This window comes from Rhineura floridana, chromosome 14 (assembly GCF_030035675.1).
Source record: "Rhineura floridana isolate rRhiFlo1 chromosome 14, rRhiFlo1.hap2, whole genome shotgun sequence".
NCBI lineage: Eukaryota > Metazoa > Chordata > Lepidosauria > Squamata > Rhineuridae > Rhineura > Rhineura floridana.
Genome location: NC_084493.1, coordinates 9,240,877 through 9,255,236, shown reverse-complemented (window position 1 = coordinate 9,255,236; position 14,360 = coordinate 9,240,877). Strand labels below are relative to the sequence as shown.

Here is a 14,360-nt window from a genome sequence, read left to right as displayed (position 1 = left end):
TGTCCATCACGACTAGACCACACTAACTTCTTATTAGAATCAGTGGTGTAGTTAGGTAGTTTTAGACTCTAGACGTAATGGTCTTATAGGGCCCACTCTGTATGAAAAATGAAATGAAAAGTCGATTCTGACTTATGGGCGACCCTATGAATAGGGTTTTCATCGTAAGCGGTATTCAGAGGAGGTTTACCATTGCCTTCCTCTGAGGCTGCGAGGCAGCGACTGGCCCAAGGTCGCCCAGCGATCTTCATGGCTGTGTGGGGATTCGAACCCTGGTCTCCCAGGTCGCAGTCTAACACTACAATATCTTCCAAATGCGGTAAGCCAACTCTGTGCACTTGGAAACCCTCCTGCTCGTTCTGGTGAGTACGGCCCTGGACTTTTCCTCTCAAGCTCTGACTTGAAGGCAGCACTGATTACAACGCTCTTGAAAACTAGCGACATCTTGTAATCCCAGCCAGAGAGGGTGCCGGCACAAGCGAACCCAAGATCGCATATCTATTACTGTACTCCGGTTTATTAGAGCCGGAACTATCGATGCAAAGCCCTTGTGGTTCAGTCGAGATCGTTTGGCGTTGCACTAGAATACTACCGGCTTATAGAAGAGGTGCACCCGTTCTTCTCTTTCCCCCACGACAGAAGGGAACTTAGGCAGAAGCCGGGATGGAGGCCGCAGCTGGGGCGCTCGTGTCGTGGTGTATGGGGCAACTGCGTGGCGGCTTCGGGGTGGATGTCGGCGAGGAGCTTGTCCAGTGAGCTGTGTGGATGAGGCTAGAAAGGGGTTGACTGGCTGAGCCGGCTCGCGCTCGCGTTGTGACGGGGATAGGCCAGGCGGGCGAGTGGTTGAGTTGTCGCATTTTTGCCTGACAGGCAAAGGACCCTAGTCCTGGGGGGGGCACATGTGCCTTTAACAGCTGAAGCATAGGCAGAACTGCAGATGCAGGAACTAAAGTAGGCCTGTTGATTATTTTTAAATGTCTACCTACACAACATTCACCTGGTCTTTACAACGCTGAAGACAGAACATGTCAAATATGTAGAACTGTTGAATTTCTGCCTGTCCTGTTCAGTTCAGTTCAATTTATTTACTTACAAACATGCATCTCCTTAAAAAAGAAAGAAAGACAATATTTGGGCCTAGTCAGGAAAGTTATGTCCAAACAAGAATAAAGTTACAGCTCCATTGTTTCACACCAACTGATTTTTGGAAAGGAGGCTATAGTATACTATACATATTTGTCTCTGATTTTATATGCTACCACTTCAAATAAGGAAGTCCTATGGGCGATGGTATAGCACAGTGGGGAGGAGAGCCTGCCTGGGAGTCCAGAGTCCAAATCCCCACTTGTGTCTCCTGGGTATAAAGGGCCAGCTAAAGATCACCCCCACACAGTGAGTGGCTCAGGGGTTACGTGCCCTGCCACCTGTGCAGCCGTGGGCAAGCTGCAGAGTCCCAAGGAGCCCAGTTGCCCCTCAGCTGGCAGTTGCGAACAAGGAAGGGGCTGGCTTGTGCAGCTGTGGCAAGCTGAGCAGGCCCTAGCCATCTGGGGAGGACTAGCCTCAGAGGGAGGCAATGGTAAACCCCCTCTGAATACCGCTTACCATGAAAACCCTATTCATAGGGTTGCCATAAGTCAGGATCAACTTGAAGGCAGTCCATTTCCATTTCATGGGCGATGTATTTGCCGACTGCTTTAAGGACTTCTCTACCATAACAGTTGTTTTGCCTGCAAGCGTTAAGCAGGTGATAATGCTTGTAGCTGTACTGTGAAAAGCTCTACCTGCTGATTGTGGCAGAGCAAGCCACTGACACGGAGAGGTCAAGATGGTTCTCTTCCCCCCCCCATCTAGTTGGCAGCCCTCTTGGCATCTCAGTTTCTGAGGCACAGGTGGGAAATGCCCATGGAGAAATTTTGATCCTCCAGATACTGTTAGACTACAACTCCTTATCATCCCTGACCATTGGTCATGCTGGCTCCTATTAATGAGAACTAGAATCCAGCAACATCTGGGGAGCTACAGGAGTCATCAAACATCAAATGAATTTTGGGTGTATGAACATCAACTGGTTAAATTTATTCAGCAATATTGATATAATTGTGTTATCTTCAGTTATTGTTGCTGTCAAGGTTCACACTTATTTTCCATATATTTAAGCTCTAATTGAATTGTCACAGATTATACTTTGTGCAATTTATTGCCATTTAACTCAGGCGTCTGTATTCCCCCTTCCTTTTTATGCCCATGTAAAGGTGATGGCTATTGCTATATCTTCAGAGGCCACTGCAACTGAATTGTTGGCTTAAATGTTGTTTAGATTTATGACTTTTCTATTAGTCTGGCCCTATTTGAACCCAGGTATACTGAGAAAAGGCTAGTTGGAGCCGTGGGATAGCATGGAGGAAACTCTGAACCAGAGCTTAAAAGAGAGGTGATTCTTGTCTTTGGTACTGGAATGCAACACAGACAGATTTATTTTGATTAATAGGCATTGTTCAGCTGTAAAGACCATCTGGAAGTGTTGAAAAGGAAACAAGTACAGATCCTCCCCCTAGCAAATAGTGCCTGTGTAATCTTTATGGCCCTGGGCCCGGAATTTTCGCCATAATGCTCCTGGGACTTGCCGGGCTATCTAATTAAGACAAAACAACAAAGAAAACATTACCTCTGAGGGGGTTGATGTTACAAAGCATCCTTGTTTGGCCATTAATCAGTACAAGTGGATTTATTGGTGTGGAGACACCCAACAGGATGGGTAAGAAAAGCTGGGGTGTTGTCAGGAACAAAAAAAAGTTAGATACATTAGGGAACAAAAAAACCCTTAACACATTCTTTTCCTGATATTATCTTTGTTTTTATATTCCAGTCCATATGATATTTTGAAACCTGGATATACTTCTCTTCTTTTTAGGTTTATCTTTTTGCTCCTTCTAAGTTTTTCTGCGGTTCTACTCTTAGGCTGCAATCCAATACACACATGTATTGGATTGCAACCTTTGTGAGTTTAAAAAACAAATAATGTCCTTAGCCTGAGCCATAATGTGTGTAACTAATCCATTACATGTCTACCCAGAAGTAAGCTTCATTGGGTGCAGGTAAGTGTGTATTGGATTGCAGCCTTAGCTGAGAACTCTTCTTTTCCTATGCTGAACTTTTTCTGAATTACTTTCACAGATTATATTCACAACTCTGGTTAGATAAGTTTCTTGTCATTTTTTATTTTTTCAATAAGAGGTCTTTCCCTCTTTTACATTACATCTTAAAATGATTTCCTTTATTTTTTCTTTGCCATTGTCCTTTCTTCTTTTTGTCTTCTAAGTGCACTTAATTTTGTTAGCTTTCTAGTTTAATCCTTTTTTCCTTTTCACCTTATTTTTCCAGAATTAGTATACATTTCACAATTTGACTCTTGGGTCTTTTCCAGATGATACCCTTCAGCTCTCTGGAGCAAAAATAGAACTTTCAGCACAATCCTAACCTTGTCTACACAGAAGTAAGTCCTATTGAATTCAGTGGGGCTTTCTCCCAGGTAAGCAGGGTTAAGATTGAAGCCTGAGTCTTTATTTCCTACCATGTTTCCTTGTCTTAAGCACATGAAAAGAGCCCTGCAGGATTGGGCCAAGGGCTCATCTAGTCTAGCATCCTGTTCTCACAGAAGCTTATGGAAATCCTGAAAGTAGGACATAAGCACAGCAGCACTCTCCCAATGTGATTCCCCACAACTGGCATTCTGTGGAATACTACCTCTAACAGTGAAGGTGGAACATAGCGATTGTGTCTTCTACTGAGCATCTGCTGAAAAAAGAAAACTCAGTCCTTAAAACCTTAAAGACTTAGCCTTTTTTCTCTTCAGTTTAAACTTATCTTTGAATCCTTCAGACACAAGAAATTAAACTTGATCTTTACTCATATTTGCAGATAAGCTCTGAGAGTAGGAGATATTGCATGTTTATATTTATATCAATCAGAAACTTGAATAGCCACTGTTTTTGGCCTAACTCGTGTATGATTTTTTTTTTTTTAATAATAGGATAAGAAAGCGTACCCTGATCTTCCTGAGTGTGGAGCTGGAATATTATTGCTGCTAATTTCTTGTCTCATTTAGCTACAGTATTCTTAGAAGTCTCATTACACAAGTAGCATGTGGAGAAGTTAAGCAGCAGCAGAATGTGGCAATTAACCTCTTTATTTTCTTTGAGTAAGACTCTCCCACAAGCTCCAGTTGTTTCTGTCCCTTTTTAGGTATATCTTGTCTATTGAGGATGAGGAGGAGATTCAAGAGTATGTTACTGACCTCATCCAGGGAACAGATGGCAAGAAGAAGCACTTTGTAGATGAGTTGGTAGCCAGATGGCGGAAGTCCTGCCAGCCTTTTGATCCTTTGCCCCTATATCAGAAAAAAGATGGTAAGTGGGAGCAGGAAGAGTCAAAGTAGAAGAATTAACTGTTTAATTGTTAAATAGAAATCTCTACATTTTTGATTACCAACCATTCCAGCTGCATTAATGAAAAACATGAGACCTTAATCTGAATGGTTCCTGGTACTCCTAATGAAAGGAGTTCTTTTTGAGAACGCTAGTATTTTTATCAGCATTCTCAGGGCTTAGCTAACCATTTATGAGAGATACAAAACAGCAATAATTCTGTGCTTTCTTCTCTTTCCTTTTAACATTTAGGCTAGGAGTGAGGAATTTGTGGCCTTCCAGGTGTTGTTGGACTCCAGCTCCCTTCAGCCCTACCCAGCATGGTCAGTAGGTCAGGGATGATGGAAGGTAGAGTCCACTAACATCTGGAGGGACATAGGTTTCCCAGCTCAGGTCTAGGTAAACACAGTGATGTGACATTGTTACATGTTGGCTTGTGCCAACAGCCAATGAAGTGGTGCAAAGCATCAAGAGAGATGGTGTTGTGTTACGCATTACAAAGAGAAGAGGGGAAAGTGATCTGGAGTGGCAGCAACTATTGAGTTTTTCTTTTCTGCATATAAACCTTTAGACATTTTAGAGGCTCCTCGACCAGGAGACCAACTCAAGAGGGGAAGACGCAAAGGGAGAAACAAACAGGAAGCACCTGTTCATGTTGAAGCTGAACAGCCTGCAGAGGAAGTAAAAACGCCCCTAGATTTAGCCAAGGTAGGTACATTTGTTGTTCACTGTTACAGATTTACTTAGTGTGTGCTTTGTCCAATGATAGAAGCCTAACTTTCAAAATAAAAAAGACAATGGTAAGTTTTTACTTTATGCTCTCAAAGGAGCTGTTGCATGTCAGTCATGGGGACTCATAAGGATACAGCTATTTTGAAAGTCACCGTTTTTCACCTTTATCATGGGATGCACAATGGCTCTGTTGGACCATCACTGAATATTTACTTATTATTACTCGCCCTTCACCAGCCGACATCAGTGGTCAGAATGTTGTCACATTTTTGCTTTTTAAGAACACGAGCGGGAAAAGCTAAAAAGGGAAGCTACCTGAAGCCCAAATTGGGAGTTCTAGGACATACAGAACTTTGTACACACTTTTTTGTTGTTGATGGTTTAAACAAGTGTGCAAAGATAGTATGTGCTGCTGCTTTTTCTTCGAGCTAAACAACACAAAGGATTAATGGCATACCTTTTATCAATCAAGCTGCTTTGCTTGTCTCAAGGTCTTCCTGAGTGCCATGTCTATGTTCTTTTTGCTCAAAAATTTCCCACTTATCATAACTTCGCAGTTTTCCCCAAGCTTTACTAACTTACAGTGATATTGAAAGGGGGCAGAGGGTACCATCCAGCTGGAGCAAGCTCTGATCTGAAGTGGTCTTGACCTGCTTCCCTTTCTCTCCTGGAATCTTCCCGCAGAGCAGTTGGTCATAGATTGTCCTAGCAGGAGGAAGACCAGCTAGAACAGTACATACACACACAGATCTTTAAACAGGAAAATCCAGAAAGCTTCACAGTCAATAATTCAATTGAAATGGATGGAGCTGCTGCTGTTCCAAAATGATGGACACACTAGTTTATGCTCATTTTTGTTTCATCAGGGTTTTCTTCAGAATTAAAAAAAAAAGTTTTAAAAAAAGGATAATAATGTGCTACTGGTTCTTATATTGGACACAATGGAAACCATTGTGGCCAACAACTCGTAACACACAGTTAGGTTGTGTTTGCAAGTTTCCCACCTTTTAAATTTGGCACATTCACACTAACTTCTCCCCCCCAGTTCATTAAACAATTTACACCCTGTTTTCCAATTTGTTCAGAGCAACTTACTGTACAAACTGAAATACTGTACAAATCAAAAGCATATCAATGCATTTATGAAACTGTAGCAGGTCACTTGTTAAAATACAACCCAGAAACCAAATGGGACCTCCTGCCACAGAACACTTTCCCTCTCCAACTGCCATCTGTAAACTGTCATTAAGGAATCCTTTTCAGTCTCATAGAAAGCTCTTCAGTTAACTAAATTCAGATCACATATCATTGGTCCTATCTTCTCAGCACAGGTTCCTCCCTACCTATTCAACCTTTTGGCACCATTTCCCTTTCATAAGAAGTCCTCAGCTGGCCACCAACCTTCTGACAGATGTGCATGCCAAGAGTGTTGCTTTCTTTTCCTCTGCTGCTAACCAGCACATGCACACACACGAATTTTTTTAAGACTGTGTGGATACAAAGTTCTGTCCCACACAATTGAAGCCTGTATGGCATTGTGATAGCAGGTGCTGCTTTCTCTTCAAGCAGGTTGCCTAGGTCTTTTCAAGGTCTCCTGAAGGCAAAGGACAGGTCCCTGCAACAGAAATCCCTTGAAATTGCTATAGGGAGCCATTTTGTGCTTGGCAGAAATAGTTATGCTGCCAGGATCCCTTTAATAACAATAATTCCAGATTATGAGGCTCTTCTTGTTCTTGTGTTGGCCCTAAAACTGTAGTGCTGGGTGGAATTGTGAACAGTGGATATGCAACACAAACCTGTCCTTGTTCACTAATTCATTGAAAAATGTGTTTTCTCCTCTAAAACAGATGTCCAAAGTTTACAATATAAACATGCAGGAAAAAACTAAGCCGATAACAATTAAAAGGTCTGAGTGGTGTGCAATGATAATCCTATTCAATGCTAGACCCACTGAAGTGAATAGACATAACTTAGGTTCATTAATTTCAGTAGGTCTACTCTGAGCAGGATTTAGTTGAGTACAATTCTCCATATCAGAAGTGACAAAAGGCAGCAATACACAATAAAGGCTGCTAAATAAAAGAGGAACAAACCGAACGGAAGAAAACTTTAGCAGCAGAAGAATCAAAAGCTTGCTGGGAAAAAAAGTTTTCAGTTGACAGAAATGTGGCAAAGTAGGCAATAATCTGCTGTGTCAATTACTGCTTAAAAGCACACACATCCCTCCTAAAATTGTAAAAGTGGTATGGATCATCTCTGGATTAGGCTCAGAAAACTGGAAAGAGTAATTGACAAACTATATGGTCACTTCTTAGGAGTCCAAAAAAGGATTCCTTTATCCCTCTGACGGCAAGAGCTTCCAATACGGTTGGTCTATTGTCACAAAAAGCAGAGAGTGTTGTGGCATCTTAGAGGCTATTTGCTTATTTTATTGTGGCTTGGGGAGTTTGGTTGACAAGCTTACCTCAGCAGATACTGGCTGATGCACAGTGGAGGATAAAATAAACTGATAAAGTGAAGACAGAGATAAGTGGAGTGCAATGACCACCTTGATAGATGAGGCATGAAAAACCTTGAGTTCTAAACAATCCCTGGATCAGGAGACAATTATTAGCTTTTTTTTTGTCCTGTGGGAACCTTGCACAATCTTTATGTCAGTCAGACAGAAATGTCAAAATAGATAATGATTCCAATTCAGAATATTCTCATTCCTGTTGTTCTCTGTAATGTGTTTTCTTCTCCTCCCCCCTCCCCTGCATAAATTAGGCCCAGGAGATAAACAGTGGCAGCTCCTCCTTGAAGAAGAAGGCAAAATACGTCAACTTGTACACAAAGGAAGGTCAGGACAAACTGGCAGTCATGCTTCCGGGGCGCCATCCCTGCGACTGCCTGGCTCAGAAGCACAAGCTCATCAACAACTGTCTGACATGTGGGCGCATCGTCTGTGAGCAAGAGGGCTCTGGGCCTTGTTTATTCTGTGGGACACTGGTATGTCACAGCCTCCTATATGTGTTTTCCCCCCTTTCTACCGTTTTATTCACTTGTTGATATTATGATTATTTCTAATTGTTTCCAGTTTTTTTAAAAAATTGTAATACCCATTGTTCATTTCATATGGTGTGAGCCACTTTGGCCACAAAAAAACTTGGCATACAAATAAGTAAGATACAGTTCTGCTCAGGGTAAGGCAGTTTCATGGTCATATGTTTCTGCATGGAGAGAAGAGTCTGATAGTTCTCCATCTCTTTTAGGTGTGCACCAAAGAGGAGCAGGATGTTCTCCAGCGAGATTCCAACAAGAGCCAGAAGCTGTTGAAGAAGCTCCTGGCAGGTTGGTAGCTTATTTGGGAGGGATTTGTTCTCAGACCTTGTTGCAGGGTCAGGGCTGGAGTTATGATCCTAACTTTGCAAATAGGTTTAGAAATAATACAAACTAAAAATCTAAGGCATCTAAGTTGGAAAAGCTTGTTGAAAAAAAATGCCTTCAGCTGTTTCCAGAAAGTGCAGATAGTGGGCACTTGTTGAATTTCAACAGGAATGCTGTTCCATAGAACAGGGGCAGCCACAGCAAAAGCCCTGCTCCAAGTTGCTGTGGAGAGCCATCTGGCAGCTGCTGGTTTCTGGGCTTCTTGCAAATAATAGTGGACTAGATGGTCCTTGGCCTATCCTAGCAATGTACTACTTTGTTTTCTTAAGCATCAGTGCATGCTTGGGATCCCTTACCACAGATTACTTATGCCTTAACTGCTGAAAGATCTTGAGTAGGCACCCTTGCTTTCTAAGTTTTAAAGCACACTCCTGTGCATGTCTACTCAGAAGTAAGTAAGTGGCTTTAGTAAGCCAAGTACTGGAGTGGTACTGAGGGCAGACCATGCCAGATTAGGGGAACACGGGATAGATGCTTAGTATCCATCCCATGTTCCGGGTCTGTCCAAAACCAGACGATAACTGGGGGATGCAGGATTCCTACCGACCTTCGACTGTTGTTGTGTAATGCCAGGTCTGTAGTACAAAAAACATCACACATCCATGATATAATCTTGGATGGGCAGGCAGACCTGGCATGTATTACGGAGACCTGGTTGGATGAGGCCTCAGCTCCCATTCTTGAGTCCATGTGTCCACCGGGTTTCCGTTATGCACAGCAGCCGAGGGTGGGAAGGCGGGGAGGGGGTGTGGCAGTCATCTATCGGAAGTCCTTAGTTTTTACCAGACCTCCTCTACTTAGGACTAAGTTTGTTGATTGCATGTACTGGAGGTTGGGCCCGAAGGGCAGTTTGGGGATCCTGCTGGTTTACCGCCCACCCCGCTGCACAGCAGACTCCCTGACCGAGGTGCTAGAGGTGGTCTCGGCTGTATGGGTGTCGTCCCCAGAATTATTGGTGCTGGGTGACTTCAACGTGCATGCCGAGACCACTCTCACTGGGGCCCCTCGGGATTTCCTGGAAACCATGGCTTCCTGGGAACTGCACCTTAGTAATATTGGGCCCACCCATGTAGCCGGTCATGCTCTCGACCTTATGTTTGTCCTGAGAGGGGAGGGAAGTGCTCTGAAGTTGGGGGTGATCTCTTCCACCCCTGTGTCATGGTCAGATCACTACCTGGTAAATATAGACTTCTCGATGCCTCACACCCTCCGCAGGGGGAAAGGACCTATTAGAATGGTCCGCCCCAGACGCCTGATGGATCCAGAAGGATTCCTGACTGCGCTTGGGAAATTGGAACCTGCTGAAGGTCGCTCGGTTGATACCCTGGTGTTGGAGTGGAATGAAGGGATCACCAGGGCTCTGGACCGGGTGGCACTGAAACGTCCTCTCCCCCTGAACAGAACTCAGTTAGCACCATGGTATACACCACGGTTGCGAAATCTGAGACAGGTGGTGAGACGACTAGAACGCCGGTGGCGGAAATCCCGTTCCGAAGATGTCCAGACACAGGTTAGAGCAGCAGTAACTGCCTACCAAGTGGCAATAAAGGCAGAAAAGAAGAAGTTCTTTGCTGCCTCTATTGCGTCAGCAGAGTGCTGTCCCAGGAGGTTGTTCCAAGGTCTGAAGCCTGGTCGGTCCAGTTGCTCAGGAACCCTTGGAACAGTCCAAGGCCTCCTGTGACAAATTAGCAAAGCACTTTGCTGACAAAATCGAACATTTACGGAGCTCGATCCCATACGCCGTGGATGCAGTGAATGAATCAGAGTTGGCCAGTTGCAAGCCAGTCAAATGGGATCGATTTCAGCCTCTCCCTTCTGAGGATGTGGACAAGGTGCTCTCGACTGTGAAGCCTACCACGTGTCTAAATGATCCTTGTCCATCGTGGCTCCTCGTGAGCTGCAAAGAGAAACTGGGCGAGGGGATCAAGGCGGTGGTCAATGCATCCTTGAAGGAGGGTGTAATGCCATTAGCCCTCAAGGAGGCAATTGTAAAGCCCATCTTAAAGAAGTCCTCCTTGGATCCCCAGGTTTTGAATAACTTTCGCCCAATTTCGAATTTACCATTCTTGGGCAAGGTCATTGAGCGAGTGGTGGCTAATCAGTTGTCGACACACTTGGATGAAACGGATTATCTGGATCCATTCCAATCGGGTTTCAGGACTGGACATGGAACTGAAACAGCCTTGGTCGCTCTGGTTGATGATATGAGGAGGGCATTAGATAGGGGAGAATTCACCTTTCTTGTCCTCCTCGATCTCTCAGCGGCTTTTGATACTGTTGACCATAGTATCCTTCTACATTGCCTGGAGGGATTGGGAATAGGAGGCACTGTATTCCGGTGGTTCCATTCCTTTCTCTCCGATAGGCATCAACAGGTAGCATTGGGGGAGGAGGTTTCAGACCCTTGGCCTCTCGATTGTGGTGTGCCACAGGGCTCTATCCTCTCTCCCATGCTATTTAATATCTATATGAAGCCGCTGGGGGCAATCATTAGGAGATTTGGGCTGCAGTGTCACCAATATGTGGATGACACTCAGCTCTATCTCTCGTTTAAATCTTCGCCAGAGTTGGCTGTGGAGACTATGTCCAAGTGCCTGGAATCCGTGAGTGGATGGATGGGAAGGAACAGGTTGAAGCTGAATCCCGATAAGACTGAGGTGCTGCTTGTGGGAGACAAGGGAAGGTTGGGAGATGTTGACCTGATGTTCAGTGGGGTGAAATTACCCCTAAAGGACCAGGTCCGCAGCCTTGGGGTTGTGCTTGATTCTAAGCTGTCCATGGAGGCTCAGATTTCGGCAGTGAGCCGGGCAGCTTGGTATCAATTACACCTCATTCGTAGGCTGCAACCCTACCTGCCTGTTCATCAGCTCCCACTGGTAGTACATGCCCTGGTCACCTCTCGTTTAGACTACTGTAATGCGCTCTACGTGGGGTTACCCTTGAAAACAGTTCGGAAATTGCAACTTATACAAAATGCTGCGACTCGACTACTCACAAATTGTCGCCGCCGGGAACATATCACCCCAGTGTTGTTCGATCTACACTGGCTTCCAGTTATTTTCCGGGCTCAATTCAAGGTGTTGTTATTAACCTTTAAATCCCTACACGGTTTCGGCCCAGTTTACCTGGTGGAGAGCCTCCAGCGCCACCAATTATGCCGCCCGACAAGATCAGCCACTCAGGGCCTTCTCTCAGTCCCACCAACTAAAACAGCTAGGTTGGTGGGGACTAGGGAGAGGGCATTTTCAGTGGTGGCCCCCACTCTCTGGAACTCCCGTATGATCTTCGGCATGCCCCTTCCCTGAATGTATTCTGCAAAGCCTTGAAGACCTGGCTCTTCAGACAGGCCTTGGGGACTTCCGGGGAGGGTTAATTTTTTAGGACTAATCGCCTATTCTCTGAACTGTTATTGTTCTTTATTCATAGTTTTATTGTTATATGTATTTTATGTGTATTTTATTATGATGCATTTATTGCAACTAAATTGTACGTCGCCTAGAGTGGCCATCGGCCAGATAGGCGGCATATAAATTAAATTATTATTATTATTATTATTAAGTAGGATTGGCTTTAGGATTGTATCCTTAAGCACTTTGTTGGGCTATGACAGGTGTGAGGAACCTTTGGCCCTACAGATTTTGCTGAACTACAACTCCCATCAGCCCCAGCAAGCATGGCCAATGGCCAGAGGTGATGGGAGTTGTAGTTCAGCAACATCTGGAGGGCCAAAGATTCCCCATACATGGGCTATAAGTTTTTAGGAAAAAAATAAGTAGGCTATGCAAGACTGAAGTGGACTCACCCCATGACAGATGGTACCAGCTGTGGTTTTAGAATTAGTTTTGAGTTTCAGCAATAACAAATTTAGGACAATACATTAAAGGGAAGAAAGTCTATGATCAGTTCAGTTCATTTTTATTGTTTAGCCACTAGAAAACTCCAAGAAAAAAGGTGTATGAAATATAAAATTGGACAACAAATACAATTAAATATATCCAACATCTGTAACACAATCAACTGCATTCATCTAAACAAAATGTATGTGTAACTTGGCTAATGCCAATAAAAATGTGGCTATAGTATTTGCTATTCTGAAGTTGTTTTGTTGAGAGGGAGAGAGAGAGAGGGAGCGAGCAGGGATGGGAAACTGGATTTGTTTAGTGGGTTGAATCCCTAATTCCCTCACCCGCTATGGGCCAACTTTGACAGGTGGGTGAGACTGTCCACCTGTCAGTCACACCATGTCATAATGACATTGGATGACTGAAGCTAGTCAAAGTTCAAAAGAAGTCTCTGTAACTGCTGATCAGATGATTGGCAATTACAGCAACCTCCTTTGAAGATGCACTTTGAGAGCCAATCAGCTGATTGGCGCTGGGAGCATGCCTTCAAAGGGGTTGCTGTAACTCTGTAATCAGCAGTTACAGGGGAGTCCTTTTGGAATCTATTTGGAGGATGCAGTTTGGATTCAAACACTTCCTCTGCTGAGAGAAAAGTGCTCCATATGCCAAGGTTCCAAACCACAGCCTCTAAATGGAGCATTTTTTTCCTTGGCAGAGAAAGTGGTTTGGATTCTCTTCTTCATCTATATCAGGAGAGGGCAACCAGTGGCAAGCAATCCTCAGCCTAATTTCATGTGGATGGCAAGACAGAAGAGAAAGGGGGATGGATTTGCCTGCTTTTTGCTCATGCCATCACCCACCACTAGCTTCAACCCCCTCCACTGGCATATGGCTCCCAATAGATTACTAACAAGGGGATGCATCCCTCAACAGAAAAGAAAAAGTTCCCCATCCCTTCTCTGTGAGAGACAAGACTGTGCAGAAATTATCCTAAAAGGCCACCTGTGCTTGGTGTGCTTCCGTGCAATCCATTCTAGGGGAGGCATGCCTATAAATCGATGCATGGAGTGCAGGTCGTAATGAACTCTTCTGGATTTCAGGTACTGAGAATTCTGGGAAAGTGGATCTAAGTGTCAAGGACCTACTCCCTCATCAGGAGGCTCGGCTGAAGGCAGGTCTGGAGGTGGCTGTGAAACACAAGGACAAACTGTTGGAGTATGACAAAACAAGGTGTGTGTCAGAGTGAGTTCGAAATGTGTGTAGATCCAAAAAGCTGCTTGAGAGGGAAGATTCATCCATCTTTCCTTGTGAGCATTTTGGACAACAAGCTAAAACCCTCTCTGCTAAAGCATTGGGGACTAATTTCCAAGATTAATATTTGCAGTTTCCATCCCCAGTCACTGAATCTTGCTTTTGCACTTTCTGTTCTGTAAAGAATGTGTGCTTCATTTTTGACTCAGCAGGTTGCTTTTCTGGGGGGGCTTTTCTTAAAAGCTTTGATGTGAATTTGTGAAGATACCCACTGTGCCAGTTGCTGGTAGCTAGAATGTCTGCTGGTTGGACTTTCCTTCTAGCAGGATAACACCTGCAAGGGAGTGCATTTGTTAGATGTTTTCAACTGCCAAAATTGAGAGAATGAAAATTGTACCTGCTCTGCTTCTGTCCCTAGTATATGCATGAGGCTGAGGTCCATTGGGTCATTTTTGTCCTGTGAGCTAGGGATGAGAACCTGTGGCTCTCCAGATGTTGCTGGATTCCAGCTGCCATCAGCCCCAGCCATCATGGCCAGTGCTCAGGGATAATGGGAGGGCCATCCAGAGGGCCTTGGGTTCTCCATTCCTGCTGTAGGCAATTGTAGATGCTCAAAATGAAACTGCCTTCCTGAGCTTACCCTGTTACAAAGTCAACTTTTTGTTATGTGTAAAATTCACTACAT

The 14,360-nt window shown here is 44.3% G+C and overlaps 1 protein-coding gene across 2 annotated transcripts in view; it reads left to right on the top strand.

Moving 5' to 3' along the window:
- The first annotated feature begins 579 nt into the window (after nt 1-579).
- TRIP4 (thyroid hormone receptor interactor 4) overlaps nt 580-14,360 on the top strand; it is a 59,826-nt gene continuing 46,045 nt past the window's right edge. Inside the window, exons 1-6 of one of the 2 annotated variants that reach the window (XM_061595077.1) lie at nt 580-752; nt 4,243-4,406; nt 4,996-5,132; nt 7,923-8,144; nt 8,408-8,486; nt 13,525-13,654. In XM_061595077.1, coding sequence (XP_061451061.1) covers nt 664-752; nt 4,243-4,406; nt 4,996-5,132; nt 7,923-8,144; nt 8,408-8,486; nt 13,525-13,654 — 821 coding nt within the window. In that variant the 5' untranslated portion in view covers nt 580-663. The remainder of the gene's footprint in view (nt 753-4,242; nt 4,407-4,995; nt 5,133-7,922; nt 8,145-8,407; nt 8,487-13,524; nt 13,655-14,360) is intronic. The other variant, XM_061595076.1, reaches the window with a different exon arrangement.